Source organism: Podarcis pityusensis, assembly GCF_964106645.2.
Source record: "Podarcis pityusensis genome assembly, chromosome: 18".
Taxonomy (NCBI): Eukaryota; Metazoa; Chordata; class Lepidosauria; order Squamata; family Lacertidae; genus Podarcis; species Podarcis pityusensis.
The window spans coordinates 6,696,383-6,717,761 of NC_138043.1; the positions used below are offsets into that span (position 1 = coordinate 6,696,383).

General features: G+C 49.0%; 1 protein-coding gene across 5 annotated transcripts in view; it reads right to left on the bottom strand.

Moving 5' to 3' along the window:
• The window catches only part of SEMA6B (semaphorin 6B), a 178,427-nt gene that overhangs the window by 18,923 nt on the left and 138,125 nt on the right, over positions 1–21,379 (bottom strand). For 4 of the 5 annotated variants that reach the window (XM_080988822.1, XM_080988823.1, XM_080988824.1 and 1 more), the window contains exons 6-13: positions 16,174–16,275; positions 14,189–14,279; positions 11,952–12,071; positions 9,781–9,869; positions 9,450–9,667; positions 7,369–7,500; positions 4,839–4,988; positions 1,958–2,152 (exon numbers count right to left, since the gene is read on the bottom strand). In XM_080988822.1, coding sequence (XP_080844948.1) covers positions 1,958–2,152; positions 4,839–4,988; positions 7,369–7,500; positions 9,450–9,667; positions 9,781–9,869; positions 11,952–12,071; positions 14,189–14,279; positions 16,174–16,275 — 1,097 coding nt within the window. The remainder of the gene's footprint in view (positions 1–1,957; positions 2,153–4,838; positions 4,989–7,368; positions 7,501–9,449; positions 9,668–9,780; positions 9,870–11,951; positions 12,072–14,188; positions 14,280–16,173; positions 16,276–21,379) is intronic. The other variant, XM_080988826.1, reaches the window with a different exon arrangement.

The following is a 21,379-nucleotide window of genomic DNA, read 5'->3' on the forward strand; positions in this document are numbered from 1 at the left end:
TGAAGATAGGGATCATCTACAGGGTTCTTTTAGATGGCGGATGAATGACGCTTTGCTGAGAAACGATTTGATTGTAAATAAAGCTCAAAAGACCCTAAAGGACTATTTTGAGTTGAACCTAAATCCTGGAATTGAAGCAAGGGTCGTATGGGATGCAAATAAAGCGGAAATGCAAGGTTTTTTGATTCAACAGAACTCTTATCAGGAAGAAAACATAGAATGAGCAAAAGGAAAAGATTCTGTCTCAATTAAAGGAGAAAGAGAAAAAACTGAGATGTAACCCCAAAAATCAACAGATTCAAAAGGAAATTAAAGCGTTACAATCTCTGTATTCACAAATAGTAAACCAAGAAATTGAATGGAAAATTAAATTGATGAAACAAAAGACTTTTGAACCGGCAAATAAATGTGGAAAATTACTGGCTTGGCAACTGCAAAAGAGTCAGAAGGAGAGTACAATGGAATCTCTCTCCCATAACTGAACATGGAAGAATTTTCTCTTGCTTCTCCTATGTTATTCTGATTACAGTCATACCTCGGATCCCAAATGCCTTGGTATTTGGAAGTTTTAGCTCCCGAATGCCAAAAAAACAAGAAGTGACCGTTCCGGTTTGCGAACTATTTTTGGAAGCTGAACGTCCAACGTCCAACAGCTTCCTGCAGCCAATCAGAAGCTGCACTTTAGTTTCCAAACATTTTGGAAGTTGAATGGACTTCTGGAACGGATTCCGTTCGGGTTCCAAGGTACGACCGAATTCTGTTTGTTATTATCCGGGGGGGTTTTCAACCGGAACCTCTCAGAAAGGTGCCATTGCCATTCTAAGAGAACAAGGGAGGTGTTCATAGTGAGTTCTGGCACCTCTTTTTCTAGAAAAATAGCACTGTATAATACTAATACTACTACTAATAATAATAATAAACAGTCATACCTTGGGTTACAGACGCTTCAGGTTGCGTTTTTTTGGGTTACAGACCCGCCAAAACCCGGAAGTACCGGAATTGGTTACTTCCGGGTTTGGGTGGTTGCACATGCGCAGAAGCACTAAATCGTGCTTTGCGCATGCGCAGAAGCACCGAATTGCAACCCGCATGTGCACAGACGCATCCCGCACGGATCGTGTTCGCAACCCAAGCATCTGCTGTACCGTCCTTTATCAGAAGAACCCAGGGCAGTGTATCACATTAAAAACATGTTACAGAACATCAATAATAAAAACATAATAGGAAGCATACTGGCAGATAGCCTCATAATAATAAAATAGTCATCATAATAACAGTCCTCCACAATTTCACAGGGCATAGATTATTTAATGGCCAAAGGACTGGGTAAAGAGGAATGTTTTTTGCCTGGTGCCTAAAGACATGTAAAGGTAAAGGTAAAGGGACCCCTGACCATTAGATCCAGTCGTGGTCGACTCTGGGGTTGCGGCGCTCATCTCGCTTTATTGGTCGAGGGAGCTGGCGTACAGCTTCCGGGTCATGTGACCAGCATGACTAAGCCGCTTCTGGCAAACCAGAGCAGCGCACGGAAACGCCGTTTACCTTCCCGCTGGAGTGGTACCTATTTATCTACTTGCACTTTGACGTGCTTTTGAACTGCTAGGTTGGCAGGAGCAGGGACCGAGCAACGGGAGCTCACCCCGTCGTCGCGGGGATTCGAACCGCCGACCTTCTGATCGGCAAGTTCTAGGCTCTGTGGTTTAACCCACAGACATGTAGCATTCCACAATCAGGGGGGCCACCACCGAAAAGTCCCGTTCTCTTGTTGCCAGCCTCCAAATGTCTCTGGGATGGGGAGAAGACGGAGAAGGGCCTCAGAGGACTTATCTAAAGGACTGCTTCATTGCTTTTCATTCTGTATTCAAGCCTGCTGCTCAGTGACAGCACCCGACGTCTCTCCACAAGAGTTGCTCTTGCCACCAAATCCTAAAGAACTCTTGCCCACGGCCAAACTTACTTGTCGCTGGGATAGGTCTCGAACTCCTCCAGCAGCAAACTCTGGCTGCTGGCCCTTACGGTCGCAGAATTGGTGCTGACATTGGTGTGGATGAGGAACTTGAAGACGGTGCCTGTGTCGGAGGCCAGGAATACCACGGTGTGGTTCCTGCCGGGCCCTGCTGTGGGGTCCACCACAATCTTGCGCAGCTGATACCTGCCCAGAGAAACAGAGGTTGTGGGTTTATCATCTGCGCGCACAAAACCAGTGGAGGGCTGGTGTGTGTGTGTGTGTTTGTGTGTGTGTGTGCAGAAAGAAGCAAAGCTCACCACTGTCACAGCAATGATTCCTCAACATCAACTCCCCAAAAATTTACACATCACTTGGGAAGACAGGTGAACTAATACAGTGGTACCTCGGGTTACATACGCTTCAGGTTACAGACTCCGCTAACCCAGAAATAGTACCTCGGGTTAAGAACTTTGCTTCAGGATGAGAACAGAAATTGTGCAGCGGCAGCAGGAGGCCCCATTAGCTAAAGTGGTGCTTCAGGTTAAGAATAGTTTCAGGTTAAGAACGGACCTCCGGAACGAATGAAGTACGTAAATAGAGGTACCACTGTACCAGTGTACTGGAAGAAGCAAAGATCACCAGTGTTGAAGCAATGATTCTTCAACATCAACTTTGTTGGATTGGTCATGTTGTGCGGATGCCTGATGATCGTCTATTCCAAACTTAAAAATGGAAAGCATGCTGCTGGTGGTCAACAAAAGAGGTTTAAAGACTCTCTCAAGGCAAATCTTAAAAAATGTAATATAAACACCGACAACTGAGAAACGCTGGCCTGCGAGTGTTCCAGTTGGAGAACAGCCTTTACCAAAGTTGTCATGGGCTTTGAAGATGCTCAAACTCAGGACGAAAGGGAAAAACGTGCTAAAAGGAAGGCAAACCCTCACCAGGATCAACTCCCACCTGGAAACTAATGTCCCCACTGTGGAAGGATGTGTGAATCCAGAATTGGCCTTCAAGGTCACTTACGGACACACCGTCAAGACCATGTTCATGAAAGACAATATTCCTTGGCTATGAGGGATTGCCAAAAAGAAAATGAGATTTGTCTGTTTGTGTGTGTCTATACACAAAAGGTAATAAGTTAAAGGTAAAGGTTAAGGACCGCTGGATGGTTAAGTCCAGTCAAAGGTGACTATGGGGTTGTGGCGCTCATCTCGCTTTCAGGCTGAGGGAGCTGGCATTTGTCCACAGACAGCTTTCCGGGTCACGTGGCCAGCAGGACTAAACTGCTTCTGGCACAACGAGACACCGTGATGGAAACCAAAGTGCATGGAAATGCCATTTCCCTTCCCGCCGCAGTGGTACCTATTTATCTACTTGCGCCGGTGTGTTTTCGAACGGCTAGGTTGGTAGGAGCTGGGACAGAACAACAGGAGCTCACTCTGTCGTGGGGATTCGAACCATTGACCTTCTGATTGGCAAGCCCAAGAGGCTCAGTGGTTTAGACCACAGCGCCACCCGCATCCCTCTATACACAATATTTAAAATCCCTCCCGTAGAACCTATCAATCGCAGGGAATTTTGCAAGCCACTTTCCTAGGATAGACGAACCTCGCCTCTCCTCCAAATTCTCCGCCTGCCACACCCCTGTTTCTAAAACAGCTGTGATCGTGGATGCCAAACGCAATGACACATTTAGTCAGCCAGATCCCACCCACCCCTTCTCAAACACCCGCCTTGGCTAGCTTGCTCTACCCTTTGCAAAGCGGGTGGCAGCGGGTAGTCAATTAGAGGAAAGTTTTCTGTCATCTCATTAAATCTGCAATTATCCCCACCAATTAATTCTGGCTGTTTTGCATGTGAAGCTAGCCTCGCTAGCAGCACCGGGCGAGGAGAGGGGTGAAGGAGGTGCAAAGGGCTATAGGGAGGAGTAGAGTTGTGATGGACAATCTCTACTCTATGGGGATGTAAATTATGTCCTTTGCTGCTGGTGGTTATGTATGTATTTGCCTCCGTTCCTGCCGCTGTCCGGAGCTCCTCTCCCCCCCCCAATTTTATTTTTTTGGGCTAAGCACAGCCTGAAGGATGCACACAGACCCCACCCCCCAGCCCAAAATCTCCCAGTGTGCATTTCTGGCTTGAGAGACAACAGGAACGATGCTTGATTAATTTCACATAAAACATCAATTAAGACAGATTTAATTAGAACCAGCTCTCCTTGGCGGCGGTGCTTAGGAAATTAATGGAAAGTGCTTGTTTTCCCGTCTCTGACACACACACACACACACACACACACACACACACACACGTAAAATGCACAAAGTATTCACGCAAGAGAGGTCTGCAATATATATTGCATGGAAACGGAATGGTAGCAGCTCTGGGTAGCTGATTAATCCAAATTAGGTAAATCAGCTGAAAAAATACCCTGGCTGCCTCTTGATTAAATTGGTCAGCAGACTTTAACCCCTCATTCTTCTCCAGGCTAAACATAAGTAAAGGTAAAGGGACCCCTGACCGTTAGGTCCAGTCGTGGCCGACTGGGGTTGTGGCGCTCATCTCACTTTACTGGCCGAGGGAGCCGGTGTACAGCTTCCGGGTCATGTGGCCAGCATGACTAAGCTGCTTCTGGCGAACCAGAGCAGCACACAGAAACACCATTTACCTTCCCACCAGAGCGGTACCTATTTATCTACTTGCACTTTGACGTGCTTTCGAACAGCTAAGTTGGCAGGAGCAGGGACCGAGCAACGGGAGCTCACCCCGTCGTGGGGATTCGAACCGCCAGCCTTCTGATTGGCAAGTCCTAGGCTCTGTGGTTTAACCCACAGTGCCACCCGCATCCCAGGCTAAACATACCCACGTTGAAATTTTTTTAGCTCTCCCTTACCGGGTCATGGTCCTTATGATCCAGGGCGCGTTGCCCAGCGACGGAACCGACTCGTCCATCAACGGATGCGTCTTGACAAAATTGAGGATCTCGTCCGGGAAGAAGCTCGAGGAATTGTAGCGCATCCCCGGAGCTGCGCAACAACCCGGCCTGCGAGGCAAACATCCAGAAGTCAAGATTCTGCGCTACGTGAGCAAGGAAAGAGGTTCGTAGCCGGACGGGGGCTATTTAGATGTCCCGACAGAAGAAACACCCAAACCCATCTGTTATGTACTAAGCTTGGATTCTAGAACAATAGGCAGGTAGGATCCTAGAATGCAACAAGTGATTGGCTTGCAGGAGAAGACCAATCAGGCTCCAGGAGGAAATTACCGTATTTTTTGCTCCATAAGACGTACATTTTTTCTTCCTAAAAAGTAAAGGGAAATGTCTGTGCGTCTTATGGAGCGAATGTGTGGTCCCTGGAGCCGAATTGCCCAGGGGCAAAAAGCAGATCATGCTTTTTTTTCTGGAAGAGGAAAGTGGGTGTTGAAACGAAGCCGCTGATTGTTTGCCAATCGGGGAGAGAGATAAGGGACGCTAGAGATAAAGGAGGCTGCCTGGGAGTGGGGAGGTAAAGACAGCAAACTTGCAAAGGGGGGAAACAGGAAGACTAAAGCAATAAGGAGAGAAATTAGAAGAAAAGGAGGAGCAAAAAACTGCTCCAGCTAAGGAAAAGACACAAAGGCAAACAAGAGGGAAGGGTGTGTTGAAAGGAAGCAGCTGATCGGTGGGATCGGGAGAGAGATAAGGGACGCTAGCTGAGGTTGCCTGGGAGTGGGGAGGTAAAAGCACATGGATCCTCAGGTTTTTACATTGGGTCACCCCAAATTCACCATCAGATCACATAGCATGTTCATGGCTACAGCCTGCACCAAAAAACACACACATCCACTGTTTCTTCTGTTGACGAACATTTCGTTGGAAGCCACCCAGAGTGGCGGGGTATAAGTAATAAATTATTATTATTATTATTTCAGTTTTCGAACACCGTAAACCCAGAAGTAAACGCTTCAGTTTTCGAACATGCCTCGGAAGTTGAACATGCCACATGGCTTCATATTGAGTTTTCCATATTGAGTTTTCCTATTGAGTGTTCTGCATTCAGGCTTCTGTATTAAGTTTTTGGTTTTCGAACGTTTCAGAATCCGAATGGTCTTCCGGAATGGATTACATTCCGTACTGAGGCTTCCGTATTAAGTTTTCGGTTTTTGAACGTTTCAGAATCCGAACGGTCTTCCGGAACGGATTACATTCAAAAACCGAGGTACCGCTGTATAAGAAAAAGCCTTGCTAGATCAGACGAAGGGATCGTCTGGTCCAGAGCCCGGTTTCCCAAAGCAGTCTGTTCCTGTTCTTAGCATCCAAAGACAGCAACTTCCAGACCAAGATCCCTTTCTTGGCACTGTTTGGGTGTTTGTGAACATCCCGTGCCATCCCAGGAGCTGAGCCCATGTGGGGGGAGTTCCCTTTGAGGACATAAATAAGGAACAGCCCTGCTAGGGGAGACCAAAGGACCAGCATCTTGATATCTGCAGTGACTGACCAAGCGCCTCTCAGAAGCCCTGGGGCGGGACGTGAAGATCTGTAACGACACCTCCTTACGTGCTGTTTGTCCCTGGTGCCACCTCTGAATGCGACGGTTCTGTTGCAGCTTTCACTGGTGTGGAGGACTCCCTGGTCCTGAATGGGGCAACTGTGCCCCTGAAGGACCAGGTGTGCAGCTTTGGAGTCATTCTGGACTCACAGCTGTCCATGGAGTTGCAGGTCAATTCTGTGTCCAGGGCAGCTGTCTATCAGCTCCATCTGGTACGCAGGCTGAGACCCTACCTGCCCGCAGACTATCTCGCCAGAGTGACGCATGCTCTGGTTATCTCCCGCTTGGACTACTGCAATGCGCTCTACGTGGGGCTACATTTGAAGGTGACCCGGAAACTACAACTAATTCAGAATGCAGCAGCTAGACTGGTGACTGGGAGTGGCCACCGAGACCATATAACACCAGTCTTGAAAGACATACATTGGCTCCCAGTATGTTTCTGAGCACAATTCAAAGTGTTGGTGTTGACTTTTCAAGCCCTAAACGGCCTCGGCCCAGTAGACCTGAAGGAGCGTCTCCACCCCCATCATTCAGCCTGGACACTGAGGTCCAGTGCCGAGGGCCTTCTGGCGGTTCCTTCGCTGCGAGAAGCAAAGCTACAGGGAACCAGGCAGAGGGCCTTCTCGGTAGTGGCACCCGCCCTGTGGAACGCCCTCCCATCAGATGTCAAAGAGATAAACAACTACCTGACATTCAGAAGACATCTGAAGGCAGCCCTGTTCAGGGAAGTTTTTAATATATGACATCTTAGTGTATTTTTGGTCTTTGTGGAAGCCCCCCAGAGTGACTGGGGAAACCCAGCCAGATGGGCGGGCTACAAATAATAAATTATTATTATTATTATTTTCACTGGTGGCTTGAAAGAACGTGGCAGCTGTCAGTTTCACTCACCGTGGTTTTGGCACCAGTTCCTCTGGCACAGGGGTCCAAACGGATTCGGGGGATTTCTGCTCGCGGAAGCGCCCCTCGAAGACGGAGGCGATTTGGGCCATGTCAAAGGCACACACAGCAGAGCCTGGTATGCTGGAGAAAGAGAAAAAGAGAAAAAGAGAGAGAAAGAGAGAAAAAAAGAAAGAGTGCTGTGAATTCACAATATGGCAAATTGTAGGCACTTTGCTCTCCTTCAGCCTCAATAAGGTAAAGGTAAAGGGACCCCTGACCATTAGGTCCAGTCGTGGCCGACTCTGGGGTTGCAGCGCTCTTCTTGCTTTATTGGCTGAGGGAGCCGGCGTACAGCTTCCGGGTCATGTGGCTAGCAGGACTAAGCCGCTTCTGGCAAACCAGAGCAGCGCACGGAAACGCCATTTACCTTCCCGCCAGAGTGGTACCTATTTATCTACTTCCACTTTGACATGCTTTTGAACTGCTAGGTTGGCAGGAGCAGGGACCGAGCAACGGGAGCTCACCCCGTCGCGGGGATTCGAACTGCCAACCTTCTGATCGGCAAGCCCTAGGCTCTGTGGTTTAACCCACAGTGCCACCCGCGTCCCAGCCTCAATAAGCCCAACTGCAAAAGTGACCTGCCATTTCCTTCTCTTATTCCCTCCACACACACACACCGTTTTAAATACAGTTCTCCGGATTTCTGCAGCCATTTTGCCCTTGAAATATATTGCCGTCATTTCAAGGCAGAGAGTTGCTTATTCTTAAGACGGGTTCTAAAGCACTCTTTGAACCGACTGCATTTTAATGATGAAGTGTTTTAACGACAGACTGGATTTCAACAGCAGCGACGGCTTTGACTGGCCGGCTAAACCAGGTGAGGGTAGCCTCAAACCCTTGGCAAGGTCCAATCCATATTTGTCACAATCAGCTCTGTTTTCCATGTTCTTCTTCTTGTTGTTGTGTCCTAGACTGTCTCTCCAGAACAGTGCACACTCTGGTTATCTCCCGCTTGGACTACTGCAATGCGCTCTATGTGGGGCTCAGAAACTACAACTAATCCAGAATGCGGCAGCCAGACTGGTGACTGGGAGCGGCTGCCAGGACCATATAACACCAGTCCTGAAAGGCCTACATTGGCACCCAGTACGTTTCTGAGCACAATTCAAAGTGTTGGTGCTGACCTTGAAAGTCCTAACCAGCCTCAGCCTAGTAGACCTGAAGGAGCGTCTCCACCCCAATCGTCCAGCCCAGACACAGAGGTCCAGCTCCAAGGGCCTTCTGGAGATTCCCTCCCTTGCAGGTTACAGGAAACCAGGCCTTCTCGGTGGTGGCACCCGCCCCGTGGAATGCCCTCCCATCAGATGTCAAGGAAATGAACAACTATCTGAATTTTACAAGACATCTGAAGGCAACTATGTTTAGGGAAGTTTTTAATGTTTGATGTTTTAATCATGTTTTCAATATTCTGTTGGGAGCCAGCTAGATGGGTGGGGTATGTATGTATGTAAAAGGTAAAGGGACCGTTGACCATTAGGTCCAGTTGTGACGGACTCTGGGATTGCGGCGCTCATCTCGCTTTACTGGCCGAGGGAGCCGGCGTACAGTTTCCGGGTCATGTGGCCAGCATGACTAAGCCGCTCCTGGTGAACCAGAGCAGCGCACGGAAACGCCGTTTACCTTTCTGCCGGAGCGGTTCCTATTTATCTACTTGCACTTTGAGGTGCTTTCGAACTGCTAGGTTGGCAGGAGCAGGGACCGAGCAATGGAAGCTCACCCCATCGCGGGGATTCAAACCACCGACCTTCTGATCGGCAAGTCCTAGGCTCTGTGGTTTAACCCACAGCGCCACCCACGTCCCTATGTATGTTTGTATGTATAAATAAATAATGTTGTGTTATTATACTGTAAACTGTCTTGTGATCTTCGGATGATGGGTGGTTAACAACAACAATAATAATATCAGTGTAAACAAATGCAGTGCAAAAACTCAAGGCAGAAGGAACTCTAGATGTTTTGAGGGCTGAGTCCTGGAGAGCCCCCCACCCCAACTCAGATCTGGGCCCCCGCCATTCCCAACCACCACTGACCTGTTGGCAGGTGTGGAAAAGACGGCAAGCACAACTGGCCGGCCATCGATCTCCAGGATGTCCGTGACAGACTGGATGACATTGAAGTAGAAATGGGAGTCTCCCGGGACGGAACAGTTGAGGCGGGCCTTGAGGAAGGAGGTCCACTGCTTCTCCAGAACACGCTGAGAGCCGCCCATGTCGTTCTTGCAAACTCTGGCCACCCGAGACACCACCACCTACATTGTGGGGACATCAAGGAAGGTCAGAGGAATCTGGGTCCAAGGGTTCTTGGGGGCTGGCGCCAGGCCTGGTCAACAATGCCCATGTAGACCTCCTCTCTCCATCTTACCTTCTCTAAGTAGTTGAACTCCATTGCGATCTCCCTGAAGAAGAAATAGACGTGGCTCTTCCACTCCACAGCGCGGACAAAATATGGTTCTGGGTGGGGAGAATCCAGATAAAGGAGGTTATTTTTATTATTTGTATGGTTTAATGCTTTATTTAAGCATACAGTCATACCTCGGCTTGAATACGCTTCAGGTTGAGCGCTTTCGGGTTGTGCTCCGCAGTGACTCGGAAGTAATGGAGCGCGCTACTTCCGGGTTTCGCCGCTCGCGCATGCGCAGACTCTCAAAATGACGTCACGTGCATGCACGGAAGCGGTGAATCGCTACCCGCGCACGCGCAGTCACGGGTTGCGTTCGTTTCAGGATGCGAAAGGGGCTCCGGAATGGATCCTGTTTGCATCCTGAGGTATTTACAAACAAACAAACAAACAAACAAACAATAAGGTACACACACTTAACCCCCAAAACCAGAGAGTAAAGGGAAAGGGTAAGAAAGAAAAAAGGATGAAGAACCACACCCATCTGACTCCCCTCCACCACCACTTGTCACCTTTAAGTCATTTAAATTCTTATTTACGTTGCATATCATTTATCGCTGTAGAGTGGTACCTCTGCTTAATAACTTAATTCGTTCTGGAGGTCCGTTCTTAACCTGAAACTGCTCTTAACCTGAGGTACCACTTTAGCTAACGGGGCCTCCCGCTGTACTGTACTGTACTGATGAACTGGAAAAATAAAAATGTGGCTCCCTTCTACGATTGGATTGAAGACTTATGCAAACTCGCAACATATAAACAACTTGCATATAAACACAGATGCCATGGACAAATTCTGTGATATTTGGAACCCATTCTTGCAAATACAGTGGTACCTTGGGTTACATACGCTTCAGGTTACAGACGCTTCAGGTTACAGACTCCACTAACCCAGAAATATTACCTCGGGTTAAGAACTTTGCTTCAGGATGAGAACAAAAATCACGCGGCGACAGCAGGAAGCCCCATTAGCTAAAGTGGTACCTCAGGTTAAGAACAGTTTCAGGTTAAGAACGGACCTCTGGAACGAATTAAGTACTTAAGACCTGAGGTACCACTGTACTGTAATAGGTTAAAATCTGGTGAAGTACAATAACAACCTTGTAAAATATAAAGTTTTGTTTCCCCCCTCCCCAATTTATTTTCCCTTTTACATGGGTTCTCTTTCTCTTTCTATATTTTATTTACGTATCCCCCTGTTTAGTGCACATATACCGTATTTTTTGCTCTATAAGACGCACCAGACCACAAGACGCACCTAGTTTTTGGAGGAGGAAAACAAGAGGCCTGGAAACGATGCCTTATGAGGAACGGCTAAGGGAGCTGGGCATGTTTAGCCTGGAGAAGAGGAGGTTAAGGGGTGATATGATAGCCATGTTCAAATATATAAAAGGATGTCACATAGAGGAGGGAGAAAGGTTGTTTTCTGCTGCTCCAGAGAAGCGGACACGGAGCAATGGATCCAAACTACAAGAAAGAAGATTCCACCTAAACATTAGGAAGAACTTGCTGACAGTAAGAGCTGTTCGACAGTGGAATTTGCTGCCAAGGAGTGTGGTGGAGTCTCCTTCTTTGGAGGTCTTTAAGCAGAGGCTTGACAACCATATGTCAGGAGTGCTCTGATGGTGTTTCCTGCTTGGCAGGGGGTTGGACTCGATGGCCCTTGTGGTCTCTTCCAACTCTATGATTCTGTGATTCTAAGAAAAAAAATATTCTGAATCTCAGAAGCCAGAACAGCAAGAGGGATCACTGCGCAGTGAAAGCAGCGATCCCTCTTGCTGTTCTGGCTTCTGGGATAGCTGCGCAGCCTGCATTCGCTACATAAGACGCACACACATTTCCCCTTACTTTTTAGGAGGGGAAAAGTGAGTCTTATAGAGCAAAAAATACAGTAATTATGTACTTTTTGAACTTTCGATAAAGATGTTTAAAAGCAAAACAAAAAAAAACCCCATGTATTTTATTCCGGTTTGCCAGCCGATTTAAAGAAGCCTCAGTCGATTCGTCGCAAGGACGTTTTCCTCAACACTGATTCATCCGTTGAGCATGCTGCCTCGTGTTATGAGCGAACGGAGGGGCTTTTCCCACTCCTGCCTCCCCCTGGCCTCCCCCCACCGCGGAGCGAATCGACAAAGCACCTTTAAACCACTTGGAGTCGTGCTTGACTGTGCGAAGAGTCGGGCTGTCTCCCAGGCTGCGGTAAATTACTGCGTCGATGGCCAGGAAATCCGTCACGGTGGCGGTGAAAAGCATTCCACCTGTCAGGGAAGGGGAGATAGATATGAGGTGTTGTGAGAGAGAGGAGTTGTAAATAACGCCAGGTGGGCATGTTGCGCAGCGCCCAGAAGTTGGAACCACCAAAGAAAATGCTCTAGCTCAGCCAGAGAGTGCGTGCCCTGCGTACAAAAGGTCCCCAATTCAATAAAAAAGGTAAAAGGCAAAGGACCCCTGGATGGTTCAGTCCAGCTAAAGGCGACTATGGGGTTGCGGCGCTCATCTCGCTTTCAGGCCGAGGGAGCCGGCGTTTGTCCACAGATAGCTTTCCGGGTCATGTGGCCAGCGGGACTAAACCACTTCTGGCGCAACGGGACACTATGACAGAAACCAGAGCGCACGGAAATACCGTTTCCCTTCCCGCCACAGCGGTACCTATTTATCTACTTGCGCTGGCGTGCTTTCGAGCTGCTAGGTTGGCAGGAGCTGGGACAGAGAAACAGGAGCTCACCCCGTCGCGGGGATTCAAACCGCCGACCTTCCAATCGGCAAGCCCAAGAGGCTCAGTGGTTTAGACAACAGCACCACCCGCGTCCCATAGGTCAATGCAAACCACACTCTTTGTACACGTGACATGACTGCAGAACAAATTTCAAAGATGTGCAGATTTCAATTCCCATATTATTTTGGGAAGTCTGAATTAAGCAGGCTTGCCTCAGAATGCCAACTCAATCCATTACAACAATAATAATAGTAGTAGTAGCAGTAGTAATAATAATAATAATAGTAGTAGTAATAATAATTTATTTATACCCCACCCATCTGGCTGAGTTTCCCCAGCCACTCTGGGCGGCTCCCAATCAAGTGTTAAAAACAATACAACGTTAAATATTAAACACTTCCCTGAACAGGGCTGCCTTCAGATGTCTTTTAAAGAGAAGATAGCTGCTTATTTCCTTCACATCTGAAGGGAGGGTGTTCCACAGGGTGGGCGCCACTACCGAAAAGGCCCTCTACCTGGTTCCCTGTAACCTCACTTCTCGCAATGAGGGAAGAGCCAGAAGGCCCCTGGCGCTGGATCTCAGTGTCTGAGCTGAACGATGGGGGTGGAGACGCTCCTCCAGGTATATATTCTAATATATTTATTAGAAACCATGTGACTCTGTGGGTGTGTTTTTAATTTAAGGTTGGGCACATAGGACCAAACAGAGGCAGGGAAGGCATCTATGATTCTTAACAAGCAGGGTCATCCCTCTGCTAACGCACACAAAAACGCCTTGTATCTCAAGGACCACAGATAACCCACTTCATTGTCGCCATAGGAACCAGAGACTGGCTTGCTTCTCTGTCGTTGAAAGAGCTCATTATTTGTGCGTGTGAGACCAGGCTTGGGGAGAGGCAGGTTCAAATCCTTGATTGGTAGCCTTGAATGTGTCCCCGGTTTAACCTACCCCTCATGGTTGTTGTGATGCTTAAGGAAACCCATATATATTTGCAGGGCTGGGGGCAGGGAATGGGTGCATGCAGGCAACCTTGAGCTCCTTGCAGGAAAGGTGAGGTATAAATGCTGTTTCTGCTTGCTGAGTCATAACATAGCTGTCAACCGTCCCTTATTTGGCGGGAAAGTCCCTTATCCCAGCACCCTGTCCCGCTGCTGTCCCTTATTGATGATGTCCCTTAAATTTCCTGGGTTTCAAAGGAAGCAGCTCCTCTCCCTCCCTCCCTGCCAGCCAGGGAGGAGGGAGGCTCCAACTGTGTTGCTTGGCTGCGTTGCTCACCCAATAAGGAGTCTAAGAACGACTGGGGGGTGGAGCTTGCATGCCTTGTGCCGATCAAATTGGCAGCGTTGCCTGGGGACTCGCCTTTGCTCAGCGCTTCCCAGCGGAGAGGTGACGGTGGTTTTCCTTGCTGCATCCCCTTTGCCGGGTTGCTGCACTGTGGGAACCACCGCTTGAGGCTTCTTTTGGCTGCTGGCTGGGCTTTCTGCCTTTGGCTCGCAGTGGCTCAGAAGTTGAACATACCTGTGTCCGGAAAATCCCTTATTTTGGCTGCTGATCCCTTATTTTTGAGGCTGCTGGTCCCTTATTTTCAAATCTGTAAGTTGACAGCTATGAGTCATAATAACCAGGTCAAAATACTTCCCTCCGTGCTCTGAACTGACCTGTGAAGAGAGCGACGTTGGCGTGCTTGGGGTCATAGGGGCATCGAGCCATCCCACTGATGTTGTCTCCCGTGGGCTCCAACGTGTCCATCTGGTGGGAGGAAAAGATAGTTAGACAAACTGCAGATCTCTCGAGGGGCTGGGCAAAAGGAAACGGGCTGTACCCAACGACCCAGGACCCACTGGCATTAATGGACCCAAGTTAAAGGTAAGATGTTGAGAATTCTGTTCCACCTTAAGGAACAGACATGGGATTGTTACGTGTCACATGTCTGTTTACATTCCAGCACAGCTTGCTGGGAACTTCCGTTGTGTGTATAGCCTTTGTTTTCCCCGTTCTCTCTGAGACGACACGAGAAAGAGACGACATGTTTCTTTGTCCTGATATATGATTAATAAATCTGTAGATGCAGTATGCTTCCACAAGCCTCACACCTATTCTCTGTGTGCAGTTATCTCTGTTGACAGTGTGCCCTGGCTTTTGAAGCCCGGGACGCTGATTTACCCCTGACAGTTAAGTCCAGGCTCGGATGACTCTGGGGTTGCAGTGCTCATCTCACTTTACTGGCCAAAGGAGCAGATGTTTGTCCACAGACAGTTTTTCCGGGTCATGTGGCCAGCATGACTAAGCCGCTTCTGGTGAACCAGAGCAGCACATGGAAATGCCATTTTCCTTCCCGCCAGAGTGGTACCTTTTTATCTACTTGCACTTTGACATGCATCCAAACTGCTAGGTTGACAGGAGCAGGGACCAAAGAATGGGAGCTCACCACGTTGCGGGGATTCGAACCGCCGACCTTCCGATCGGCAAGCCCAAAAGGCTCTGTGGTTTAGACCACAGCGCCACCCGCATCCCTAGTTTACAATATAGATAAGTGCATATACTGAACGCCCATTCCATCTGCCCTTCGGTTTATTGCAGTTGTTTCGGTCTTGCTCATCCAGCAGTGATTGGGGTGGTTCTGCAACAGAAAGCTAGAATTTCGGTGTACAACCTGTACACTCGAAGCAGAGCCATTTGCCAAGTGTCGAACCTTATTTGTAGCCAAAGCACGCAAGAGGGTGTTATCGGCAGACTTGAGGGAACCCTGAAATTCACAGCAGCTGCAAGACATCTTTAGGTGTTGGTGGGCAGCCACCAAAACCGCTCAAAGTGAGCACAGAACCACAGAACAACCACAGGTGGCTGTCAAAGGAGGGGAGCAGCAAACTGCCCACCCGCTCTTTTTACTCGCAACCACACCAGGGGATTGTCAATGACTGTCCCCCTCCTCCGACTCAGTGTTTGCCCCTTGTAGAAGTTGGAAGGGAGGGGGCAAAACAAGAATTAGCTGGCTCTGCCTTCCACTGTCTTTGGCACCCCTACTGTTGGGCTCAGGGATGCGGGTGGCGCTGTGGGTTAAGCCACAGAGCCTAGGGCTTGCTGATCAGAAGGTCGGCGGTTCGAATCCCCGCAACGGGGTGAGATCCCATTGCTCGGTCCCTGCTCCTGCCAACCCTGCTCCTGTTCAAAAGCACATCGGTGCAAGTAGATAAATAGGTACTGCTCCGGCGGGAAGGTAAACAGCATTTCCGTGCACTGCTCTGGCTCACCAGAAGTGCCTTATTCATGCTGGCCACATGACCCAGAAGCTGTACGCCGGCTCCCTCGGCCAGTAAAGCGAGATGAGCGCCGCAACCCCAGAGTCGTCCGCGACTGGACCTAACGGTCAGGGGTCCCATTACCTTTACCGTTGGGCTCCTGGCCTTCTGCCCAAGGGGCACCAGTCACCCCTGGCCAGAACACTATTTGAACCATTGGGCATGAAATAATAGCCCATAATGTCGGCCGTGTATATTGGGAGGGGAAGCAGGAATCTGGATGCTCGCTTCACACGATTCAGCCAGACTAGTTGGGGCGCAAGGGATATTTGTGCCGGGTGCAAACTGGGGTGAGCGACGAGTTACGGGCACCACCTGGCCGGCCCCAAGTTCCTGATACTCACAGTGTAGTTGGCGCAGATGGGATTGAAAGCGTTGGTGCCGCACACGAAGAGGAGGTTGTCGTTGCGAAGCAAAAGCACTTTGATAAAATTCCGGCACTCTGCCTGGGGAGGAGAAGCGAAGCGATGAAGGCTGCAAAGCGAAAAGCACTCCTGACATGCTCAGAGTTTGCAAGGCCACTTCCGCCTTCAGGAGGTGGTGGGGTTGCGGGCTTCACGGCCCCTCCACTCGCGCAGTGGGTGGAAGCCAGCCCTGCATGATTGTGGGGATTCCCCTAGCCGGCCAATCGGCAGGTTCGGGGGGCGTGGCCTGCCCTATATAGGCAGGCCACGGCCGGAGATCTCCCTCTTTGCTGCCCACCAGCTGTTCCTGTTTTCCCACCCTATAAGGTTTTCGTTCCTTGACCTTGCTATGGACCTTGGTCGGTCGCCGTTGAGGGGCCTGGTAGGAATTTTCCCACTTGGCAAATTGGCACCAACCACTTGGTTTTCGCCTACCTCGTAGCAAATCGCCACAACTTTCTGGGTATTGGCGGTTAGGCATTGGTATGGTTCTGTAGATGGAAGAGGGGAGGAAGCGCCATCACCTGCCCCACATATTGAAGGGTAGTCCAATAAAGGATTCCGGGGGCGTGGCCCTGTCCGAAGCCTAGGGAGGTGAGGGCCTAAGACCCGCCCCCTATCGGTGACCCCGGGGGAGTTCCTAGTTGATGTGCATCAGCAGGACTCCCCCTACTGGTGGTTAACCCTTCCCGGACTTCAAGCAGATGGGCTGGAGTAGGATATAGTGGGTTAGGACCAATGCCTAAGCCAATACCGCTCATCACCTGTAACCAATAAAGCTGTGGCCTTTTTTAGCCCATTAACCTTAATAACTATGTCATGTGTCATTATTTCCGCCTGGGGAGGTCGGGAACTCGCCACGCAACGTTACTCTGCTGGCCTAGATGGGAAGCGAGCCCTATAGGGGGCTGAAGGCAGGTGGCGCCCAGGTCAGATCGAGTCTCTGACGCTTCTTTTCTTGTACCTACCACACACCTCATAAAAACAAGCCAGGACTCCTTCTGAACAAGCAAAACACTTTTATCATCATTTTTACTCCCCCTAATTGCAAGTTCAGTGCTCCGTGCTGTCAGGTGCGGGGCCAAATTCAGTCCACTTCACATCTGTAAGTGACCCTACTAAGTCTGCGCTTTGCAAACCGGATCAGAGCCATTCTGTTAGAATTTGCACTTTTCTGAATTTTTGTGGTGTAGTTCCCTGGGCAAGAGATGTGCATTTATATAGTAAGGTAGGAAAATGTGTATACAGTGGTACCTCAGGTTAAGTACTTAATTCGTTCCGGAGGTCCGTACTTAACCTGAAACTGTTCTTAACCTGAGGTACCACTTTAGCTAATGGGGCCTCCTGCTGCTGCCGTGCCGCCGGAGCACAATTTCTGTTCTCACCCTGAAGCAAAGTTCTTAACCTGAAGCACTATTTCTGGGTTAGCCGAGTCTGTAACCTGAAGCGTATGTAACCTGAAGCGTATGTAACCTGAGGTACCACTGTATTAGGGAAAACAGAATACAAAGATGCATTATATGGGGGGAATTGCTTTGCAAAAGTGTGTGCATTAGACAGGGTTTCCATACGTCCAGAACGTAACCAGAATTCGGCCTTTGTAAACAGCACCTGGGCAGAAATTGCTGAAATGTCCAGGAAAATCCAGAAGTGTGGATTTTGTCACATTTCATTAAAAATAGCTCAAAAACTTTTCTTTCTTTTTTTTAGATATTACAAAAAAAAAAAAAAAAGCTCAAGAATTTTTGTGTCTGGATTTTCACTTTTTGAAATATGACAACTCTAGTACAGTATTAGAAGGAGAAAACATACAGAATATTGAGCAAAATTTGCCCTAAGATGCTACAATTAAGCCTCGGCCCCGTATACCTGAAGGAGCATCTCCACCCCCATCGTTCTGCCCGGACACTGAGGTCCAGAGCTGAGGGCCTTCTAGCGGATCCCTCACTGCAAGAAGCCAAGTTACAGGGAACCAGGCAGAGGGCCTTCTCGGTGGTGGCACCCGCCCTGTGGAACACCCTCCCACCAGATGTCAAAGAGAACAACAACTACCAGACTTTTAGAAGACATCTGAAGGCAGCCCTGGTTAGGGAAGCTTTTAATGTTTGACGGACTATCGTATTTTAATATTTTGTTGGAAGCTGCCCAGAGTGGCTGGGGAAACCCAGCTGGATGGGCGGGGTATAAATGATAAATTATTATTTTTATTATTATTATCACGAGGACTTCTTTTTCAAAAATTCGCAAACTGTTGTGGAAATGTGGAGAGCCGAGTTTCAGATTAGAAAAATGAGAAGCAACATGGGTTTTTTTTGGGGGGGGGGGTTGATGTCTCTGAAGTTTGGAGACGTACAATAGAATCCAACAAAACTCTCAAACCATAGAAGTGCCCTTCACCCCCCAAAAAGCAGTGTTTTTTGACCAGGAATCATGGACATGTTTGCATGCTATTGTTTTGTTTTTATTACACTGTGCATTTTGTGTGCGTGTGCTTTTATATTGCAAACTGCCCTGTGATCCCCGGACAAAGGGCAGTGTAGAATTTTTTATTTTTAAATCGATCTAATCCATGCTGTTTCAAAGCACACTTTCCCCGGACAGACGCCTCTTTGCGTGAATTGTTCCGTCAGGGAACCGGGTCTCCAAATTTGGAAGGGTGCAGATAGCGAAGCGGAATCGTTTGCGTATCGTTTCGCAAAGTGTGGGTTTGTTGTTGCTGTTTAGTCATTTAGTCGTGTCCGCCTCTTCGTGATCCCCTGGACCAGAGCACGCCAGGCACTCCTGTCTTCCACTGCCTCCCGCAGTTTGGTCAAACTCATGCTGGTAGCTTCGAGAACACTGTCCAACCATCTCGTCCTCTGTCATCCCCGTCTCCTTGCGCCCTCCATCTTTCCCAACATCAGGGTCTTTTCCAGGGAGTCTTCTCTTCTCATGAGGTGGCCAAAGTCTTGGAGCCTCGGCTTCACGATCTGTCCTTCCAGCACTCAGGGCTGATTTCCTTCAGAATGGAGAGGTTCGATCTTCTTGCAGTCCATGGGACTCTCAAGAGTCCCCTCCAGCACCAGAATTCAAAAGCATCCATTCTTCGGCGATCAGCCTTCTTTATGGTCCAGCTCTCACTTCCATACATCACTACTGGGAAAACCATAGCTTGAACTATACACACCTTTGTTGGCAAGGTGATGTCTCTGTTTTTTAAGATGCTGTCTATGTTTGCCCCCCCCCCTTAAACGTGAGCAAAATGGAGTCTCTTATCTTGTTCTTGGTTTCAGGTTATGCTTTTTTAAAAAAACTTGCTGTTGGCGATATCTTGACATTTGCACCTCACTCTTTACATCTTGTGCGGGTAGTAAAGGTAAAGGTAAAGGTACCCCTGCCCGTACGTGCCAGTCGTGTCCAACTCTAGGGTTGTGCGCCCATCTCACTTAAGAGGCCGGGGGCCAGCGCTGTCCGGAGACACTTCCGGGTCACGTGGCCAGCGTGACGAAGCTGCTCTGGCAAGCCAGCGCAGCACACGGAAACGCCGTTTACCTTCCCGCTATAAAGCGGCACCTATTTATCTACAGTGGTGCCTCGCAAGACGAAAAGAATCCATTCCGCGAGTCTCTTCGTCTTGCGGGTTTTTTCGTCTTGCGAAGCAAGCCCTTTAGCAGATTAGCGGATTAGTGCTACAGTATTAGCGGCTTAGCGGGCTTAGCGGATCAGCTGATAAGCAGCTTAACGATAAGCTGATAAGCGGCTTAACGATCAGCTGATAAGCGGCTTAGCATCAGCTGTTAAGCGGCTTAGCCATCAGCTGATACGCGGTTTAGCGGCTTGGGAAAAAGGGGGGGGGAAGGAAAAAAACCCTGCAGGAACTCGCAAGACATTTTCGTCTTGCGAAGCAAGCACATAGGAAATTCGTTTTGCGAAGCACCTCCAAAACGGAAAACCCTTTCGTCTAGCGGGTTTTCCGTCTTGCGAGGCATTCGTCTTGCGGGGCACCACTGTACTTGCACTTTAGGGGTGCTTTCGAACTGCTAGGTGGGCAGGAGCTGGGACCAAAAGACGGGAGCTCACCCCGCCGCGGGGATTCGAACCGCTGACCATGCGATCGGCAAGCCCTAGGCGCTGAGGTCTTACCCACAGCGCCACCCGCGTCCACCTTCGTGCGGGTACCAGTAGTAATAATACTACTGGTAACAAATGGGAAAGGACACCTTTCTCGCTCCCGCCCCCCATCTCCGTGGCCAGCTATTTGGCTCCAAGCTTGCTACCTCTTCTCCTTCACCCTCGCCTGCTCTAGCAGAGACCTTTGTGTTTCTCTTGTGAGTTCTCATCCTCTCTCTTTGCTCTCCCATCTAAGCACCTTTCTTCTCTCTCTGTTTCCATGGTTTCCTAGCAGGCCAGAGAGAGAGAGAGAGAGAGAGGAAGGAGGTTGGGTGAGCCATTCCCCCCCTCCCCGCAAACTCCGCTCACTTTCCTACTTCCTGCTAGCATCTCTACTTCATCTTTCGAAGCCATAATCCCTGCCAGGGTGGAAGGCAGGGGGGGGGGGGGAAATGGTGTGTGTGTGTTTTAATCCCCAGAAATGGAGACCTTCCATGTGTTCCTATTTTCCAGGGACAATCCTGGATTTACAGAAGCCGTCCTGGTTTCTGATTTGATCCCAGAATTTCCCGCTTTTCCTTAGGATGTCCCTGTTTTCATTGGGGAAATGTTGGAGGGGAAGGAATAAGATGTCACTATTTTCATTGGGGAAATGTTGAAGAGGATGGAATAGGATGTCCCTATTTTCCTCAGAGAAACATTGGAGAGGATGGAATAGGACGTCCCTATTTTCCTCAGAGAAACATTGGAGAGGATGGAATAGGATGTCCCTATTTTCCTCAGAGAAACATTGGAGAGGATGGAATAGGATGTCCCTATTTTCCTCAGAGAAATGTTGGAGGGGATGGAATAGGACGTCCCTATTTTCCTCAGTGAAATGTTGGAGGGGATGGAATAGGACGTCCCTATTTTCCTCAGAGAAACATTGGAGAGGATGGAATAGGATGTCCCTATTTTCCTCAGAGAAATGTTGGAGAGGATAGAATAGGATGTCCCTATTTTCACTGGAGAAATGTTGGAGGGGATGGAATAAGATGCCCCTATTTTCATCAGAGAA